General features: G+C 35.9%; 1 protein-coding gene across 1 annotated transcript; it reads left to right on the top strand.

The window, feature by feature from the left end:
* Positions 1 to 6,234: 6,234 nt before the first annotated feature.
* Positions 6,235 to 7,085, top strand: LOC139847999 (uncharacterized). The gene is made up of 2 exons (XM_071837737.1): positions 6,235 to 6,377; positions 6,482 to 7,085. Exons 1-2 carry the CDS (start codon positions 6,235 to 6,237, stop codon positions 7,083 to 7,085), a joined length of 747 nt encoding a protein of 248 aa, XP_071693838.1.
* The last annotated feature ends 615 nt before the right edge of the window (positions 7,086 to 7,700 follow it).

Below are 7,700 nucleotides of genomic sequence, written 5' to 3'. Positions count from 1 at the left end.
AACTCACGAAACCGCCTTGTAGAGGTGCATAACCTCGAAATGTTGTGGCGGTCCGAAGTCCGTACCCCGCAAAACTCAAATTTTGTTGGGGGAAATTTTGTCGGAGAAAATTTTATTGGGGAAAAGAAGATGATCCCAACCTTGGAATGACAATGTTGTGTTGCGCGATGTCTTGGAGTAACGATTGTCACATATCGCTACCGATGGTGTTTGGAGGCTACTCGGTAGTTTTTTTTGTTTGTTTGTTTTTTTTTGACATTTTTGAGGATTGAAATGAGATATGAGAAAAAATATGTGTTTTTGCAGTGTTTGAAATGAGATAGTTTGTTGTGAATATGAGTTGAAAGTGTTAGTTTATATACAATATTTAATTTCAAAATTAAAAAAGAAAAAAAATATCAATACATTCGTTGAAACCTCAAACGCCTCTTTTTTATTTTTTTTTTATTCAAAATCACACGTCCACATCGTCTTGAAATGTGCCGAACAACGACATACGATACCACGCTTGACCAACCGCGGGCTCAACGGCGGCCTCTAGTATCGGAGCCGTTGAACCGCTTAAACAACTATGTCTCAATGGCGATGCCGTTAGCCCGTTACAACTTACAAGCAGTGGCGGAGCCAGAATTTTTTTCACCGGGGGCGAACTTCTTTTTTGAAAGCGTAGCAACATTTTTTGGTCAAAATGTAAAGTTTTTTTGGGTAAAAATATGAAGGTTTTTGAGCAAAATACGGATATTTTTGGCAAAATACGAAGTTTTTTGGGAAAATATGAAAGCTTTAGGGGCAAAATATGGAGACTTTTGAACAAAAATAAAATCCATCGGGAGCAAAATTAAAAAATCCAAATTTTTTCCACTAAAAATTACAAATTCGCTGGGAACGGATGCCCCATCTGCCCCTTACTAGCACCGCCCCTGCTTATAAGGAGTCTAAACAGGGCTCATAAAAATGATAGGAAGGCGGTTGGTTGTTTTTAAAAGAAAATACGGAGTATATGTTAAGTTAATATATACGCACAAAATTTCATTTATCTACTCGCGATATACAAGAATATTGTTTGAAGACAAAAAGTCTATGGAAACTTGATCTTCAAGTCCCTACAAAATCTCTCGTTTAACGATCTGGACATTGCCTGACGAATGTGTTCACATTGCAGTCCAAAACCCCATCCCTCCATCCATCCATCCATATTCCATATCCATATATATATTTTGTTCCTATCCAATATTATCAACGCAGTCTTTATTTAAATAAGATTTGAGTTTTTCTTTTGTTGTTTTTACGAAAATAAAAACATGTGGTATAATTAGATGAAAAAAAAAGAGATATTGTTTTGCACTCGAACTCGGCTTTCAAAATTATAAAACTGAATATATTGATCATTGATATGAGCGAAAGAGATAATCAAATTTATAAATGTTAAGTGTGATTATATTTTGGATTTTTTAATGATAGCTCAAAGCTATGATTGATAAAAATAACGAAAATTTTATCGTAAATTATAAATTTTTTATATTATAATACTTTTTATACTTAAATTCAAGGTGTCAATTTATTCATAGAAATGTGTTATTTTATATTGAAAATATTAACTTTTATTAATTAATATTTAATATAGCTCTTAAACTATTGTTATTATTTTCCTAAGAGCTCCAGGTGTAGATATCAATTTTTACCATTTTCCAAAAGCGACGACGGGACATAACACCCTCTTGGCGTTGAATGCCGCTGTCGCAATCCCAGTGTCAATATATCGACGATGGTTTTCAGTACTTTTCCCTTTTAAATCAAATTTGCAACGGCTCTTTTTCATATTACTTTTATCCCATTTTATTTTATTATAAATGAATTAAGAAGGATTATGGACGAGCAATTTATTAAATTTAGTTGCAAGTACACTGTGTTTTGTGGAATACAAGTAGATTTCAATTACAATAAATTGGGCTTATAAAACGGGTTAAAATAAATAGGCTTATAAAATGGGTTGAGTGCATTTTGTCCATAAAGTAAAACAAATTGATAATTTATTTATTTATTTTATTTATTTATTTATTATAATTATAAAATTAAATGGTAATTTATTTGTTTATTATAAATATTGTTTTTAATTAGAATAACTTAAATAGTAATAAAAGTATTAAAAAAAATAAAATAATTAAAATGGACAATGAAAATAATAGACAATGAACGACACATCATGTTTCTCTCATCGGTCACTTTTAGTGTCTCCAAAGAACATTGAAAATAAACACTAAACGACACCATATGCTCTAATAAAAATATTGTTGCTACTTTTAATATCGGTAGAGCAATCTAAGTAATGACGTGTTGTGGACAGACCACTTTCAACCATGACATGCTTTTTAAGTAAAACTGAACTTCATGTCAGCGTTACATCAACATTTTTTATAAGGAAAAAAAAAAAGACTGAACGTTGTTCGTAGAACGACTGAAGTGGAATTTAAAAAAAAAAAAGACGTAAATAACGTTTAAATGTCTACAGTGTCATTTTATATTGAAAAATGACGATACGAAAGACACCACCATTGGTTGTGTTCATATTACACGTATATATTTATAAAAGATTGCATTTTTAAATCTAAAAAATTTCAAAGTTTGAACTATCAGAGGATATGTTATAGAAATATGTTACAATATTTAGTAAAAATTAAACTAGTTTAAAAGGTCCGCATTTTGCTGTGGAGAATAAATCTTTTTTTTTTTCCATTTAAAAGCAAGACATAATATAAAAACCTAAAGATGAATGTTTACAATACAAGGCGCCAATCAATAAGGAGATCGGCCCAAACGAAAACGAAAACGAAAGTGAGCCGTGTGCAGAGAGAGCACCCGGGCTACAAGGTTACAAATTTAAAAATACATGAGGATTAACAAGCCAAGTAGACCAATCGATATTCTTCCCCTTAAGACGACACGAGATCCATTTGAAGGCTTTTACTTGAATTTCATTCACTAAAACCGGAGCACACCACACCTCATTACGAAAAACTTTCATGTTGCGATTCTTCCACAAGTAGTATGCACAATCCCAAACCATTCCTTGCCAAATTTTCTTTCCAATCGATGATGCAGCTTGAAAGAGATTACCTTATCGACAATCGAAGATGGACAAGGTCCCATATTCCACCAATTATAGATACGAGCCCAAACTTCCGATGCGAACTTACACGAAACAAGGGAGTGGTCAACCGACTCGAGCCCATCGTCACACATAGGGCAACGCACACTATGCAAATCGATTTCCCTTTTATCAAGCTCAATCCGTACCGGGATTATTTTCTTTAACGCTCTCCAAGCAAAAATTTCTATCTTTTTGGGAATGAGATTATTACATGATATAATTTTCAATAGTCAAAACAACTTGGCACATATAATTCAAATATTTTTCTTAATTAATAGTAACTAAGCAAACGGATTATAAAAAATATTTTGATTTTTTTAAAGACAATCTTAAAGAATTTCATTAAAGTGTTTAAAATGATAATGTGTGTAAGCACTTTAATGAAATTCTTTAAGATTGTCTTTAAAAAAAATCAAAATATTTTTTATAATCCGTTTGCTTAGTTACTATTAATTAAGAAAAATATGTGTGTAAGAGTTCCATTCATATTTATACACATATTTATATTTTTAGTCCTACAGTTTTTTGTTAATATACTTTTAGTTAAAAGAAAATATAGAAAAAAAATTGATAGTTGGTTTTTGCTATTTAATACGGAGTACTCCGTAGTGAGTATTAATTGGCAGGTCACCACCATTACTTTTTGCCGATGTGAAACGTTTTGTCGGCACGTAATAATCCACGTAAACGTATCCAAAATAAATATCCATATTATACATTTTGACAAACGGGAACATTTTGTGTTGATATGACATTTCTATCTTAAGTTTAATATACTCTATTCCGTATTTGAATATTCTTTGATATATATATATATATATATATATATATATATATATATATATATATTATATAATATATAATATATATCTATCAAATGTTAAATGTGTCCAAGTTTGGAGCACGAAGAAAGAGAGAGAATGTGTGAGAGAGAATTTCTTAGAGAGAGAAACTCAAAACCAAAAAACCTTTCGTATGGATACTCCAAGAGGCGATCTGATGACGGCAATGAGGGTTGGAAGAAACAACGAGGAGCACGAAGAGGAAACTATTACAACAATCGTCCGACGAGTGGTATTCTATCTCCAATTACTTCGTTCATGTTCTACAACTTTCCGGAAACATGGGGGGTTTCTGAGCTATGGAAGGCTTTCGGGAAATGGGGTATGGTAAACGACGTTTACATTGCGAGGAAAAGGTTACAAAATGGTCACCGATTTGGGTTCGTTCGATATGAAGGTGTCGACAATCCTAACTCCTTGATGGCGCAGCTTAACAGGGTGCAAATTCTCGGTTGGGGCCTTAGGGTTTACAAGGCTAAAGAGAGGAGGGAGAATGTGAATGGTGAGTTTAACAATAACGCTCATGGTAACGCGAAAGCTAAAAAGGAAGAGGTTATTTGGAGGATGAACATCTCCAAAGATTCATCTGAGTGTCCAAAAAGTTGGGAGAATACCCATAATACAAACGCTTCAGACAAATCTGGGTCTACTCACAAAGATGGTTCTGGATCTTCTAACCCCACACCGGCTGAAGCTTATCCCACGGATACTGTCCAACGGCCCAAAATCAACCACAAGAACCAGAATGCAGGCTCAGTCAAACCGAAGAAGCAAAACTTGAATGGGTGGGCTAATGGCAACGGTGTTGGTGATGCCTGGTATAGCAAGAATAGAGAAATCCAACTTGACGATTCAAATGTCAACAAATCACTTTTCGATCATGCCCTAGTTGGTGACGTTTGTAATTATAATATTTTACAACATTTCAATCGTATATGTGAAACTGACGGTTTGGGTGACACTACAATTAAATACATTGGGGGTTAAGTGTCATACTTATCTTCAACTCTGAGGAAGCGGGCAATGCTATCATTGAAAACGAGCATCATGGCATTAAGCGTTGGATTCATAACCTAAGAAAGTGGGATAATTCATATGTGTATCCAGGTAGGCTAACTTGGATCAATGTTCTGGGCGTCCCGGCACTTGTTTGGAATGAGAACACGTTTTCTAAGATTGGTAAAACTTGGGGCTCGGTTTTAGAGATGGTCAACTGTAACATTGAAGGAAATCAAAACCTCACCATGGGTAAGATCCTTATCAACACTGCTCACCCAGATTTTATTAATAATTCTGTTCTTGTCCAACATAATAACTTTGTTTTTTATATGTATGCAACTGAGAATATGTCAAGTATTATTACTATGGATCTGGATATGGTGGTTTCGGATCATGAAGATAACTCTTCCATTAATTCTGATGAGTCGGATAATTCGAGGGAGGAGGATGATTCTTCATCCGACGACGAAGATCGTCCGATCAATGCTCCGGCCATGTCTTCAAACTCTGTGCATAATTCCAAAAGGATGGTAACTGAAGAGTCTTTTTCTCATCCTCACATATTTGGTTCAGATTCCAAGAACCCTAATTATGAGGGTGACTACGTGAATAATACCCCGAGCACACATACCCATATCACGCATGATAAAGTGGGTATTAATGTGGATCCAACCAATTCGTCTACCTCGAATACAGGTGAACCAGTTTTAGGGCCTATGGATATTCTGAATATTTTTGGGCCTGCTGAATTTCAGTTTGGGCCTCAAACAGATGGGCCTGAAATTAATCTTTGGGCCAAAGAAATTAATGGGAGCCCCAAACAAATTGAGGATTTCGCTAATCAATTTAAATCAGCCTTACACCTGGTTAATTCTCTTCATTCTAGGGTCTGTCTTCGCACCAAATCTTCCTCTGATGATTCTCGTGACAACATTAAGTCGAGTTCTCCATGGCACATTGTGACTTTACGTCCGGGTACATCTCGTATTAATTATGCCAAGCGAATTGCCAGGGAAAAGAATAAAAGAGTGGGTCGCTGTTTATCTGGTGTCAAGAGATCTCATGCTGTTTCAATTGATGATTTAATTCAATCCAAATCAAGACATTGCAATCCCAATGATAATACGGCCCAAGAGGAGTCTGAGGCTAGTGTTAACCTTTGTGATTTTGGAAAGATGCTTGGGTTCACTGTTGGACATGAGTGATTACTTTTGTGCCCATGAGCTCGCGCTTCATTATTGATCAATGAAGATTCTCTCTGTCAATATTCGAGGTTTCAATTGGGATGGTAAGGTAGGGTGGTTTAAGCGACTTTTGCACGACTCTTCTCCTATCGTGGCTGTGGCACAAGAAACCAAACGAAGGAAATTCAGTGACCAATGGATCGAGTATGTGTGGGGTTCTCAAAATGTTAAGTATGCATTTAAAAATGTCGTGGGAGATCAGGGGGTTTATTAATTTTATGGGACTCTAACATCTTTCATGTGGATAGTGCTGTGGAGGGTGAATTTTTCATTGCAATCAAAGGGAAACTTTCAAACTTTGACTCCGAAATTATTATCGTGAATGTCTATGGGCCACATAGCGACGAAAAGAAAAAGAGATTTTGGGATAGCTTGAACGGCTTGATGTCTTTTGATAACGCAACATGGGTGCTTTGTGGGGACTTTAACGAAGTAAGATATGCTCATGAAAGGGAGAACTCCAACTTCATCGCAAGAAGGGCTTCTTGGTTTAATAAGTTTATTAACGACAATGGTTTAATCGAGATCCCTTTGTCGGGTCGGAAATTTACACGGATTAGTGATGACGGGATTCGTTTCAGCAAATTAGATCGTTTCCTTGTATCTATGAACTTCGCAACCTTGTGGGGAGATTTATCCGTCACTGCCATGGACAAAAAGCTATCTGATCATACCCCTCTCCTGCTCAAAAACGGGATCCTGGATTTCGGGCCCAAGCCCACTAGAATTTTCGACTCGTGGATTGATGCTGCTGGCACATCACAAATTATATCAGAAGCGTGGAACTTACCTATTTCTAAGTGCAGACCCGGCACTGCCTTTAGAATCAAACTCAAGAATGTTAAGTTGTAATTAAAAGAATGGAGCAAAACATCTTTTGGGAGAATTGATGCAGAGATAAAAGAATTGAGTGAGAAGTGTCTGTTATAAGATCTCGACGCCGAACAGGGGAGAATTACTGATGTGGATAGGTCAGAATGGTTAAAATCAAGAGGTAATTGGATCGTGAAGGAACGCGACAAATGAAACATGTTAAAACAAAAAGCGCGTATTAAATGGGCGGTTGAGGGCGATGAAAACTCGAAATATTTTCATGCAATGATAAAGAGAAGACTTAATAAGAATTATATTAGGGGGTTACATATCAACGGCGTGTGGCAAGAGAATCCTGGGGCAATAAAAGAGGAAGTCTATAGACACTTTAAATCATTTTATGAGGATCGGTTCGACGGGGGTCTCAACTTTGAGGGTTTCGACATAGCAAAAATTTCTCAAGAGGATGCAAGAGCCTTGGAACTGCCATTCAGTGAAAATGAGGTGTGGTCGGCAATTAAGGATTGTGGGGTTTCGAAAGCACACTGGCCCGACGGCTTCAATTTTTATTTTATCCATAAGTTTTGGGATTTGATTAAAGATGACTTGTTAAAGGCGATTCGGTGGTTTTGGTGCAACGGGGAAATCTCGGAG

The sequence above is a fragment of the Rutidosis leptorrhynchoides genome, chromosome 1 (assembly GCF_046630445.1).
Source record: "Rutidosis leptorrhynchoides isolate AG116_Rl617_1_P2 chromosome 1, CSIRO_AGI_Rlap_v1, whole genome shotgun sequence".
Taxonomy (NCBI): domain Eukaryota; kingdom Viridiplantae; phylum Streptophyta; class Magnoliopsida; order Asterales; family Asteraceae; genus Rutidosis; species Rutidosis leptorrhynchoides.
This window is presented reverse-complemented; position numbering and strand designations above follow the sequence as displayed.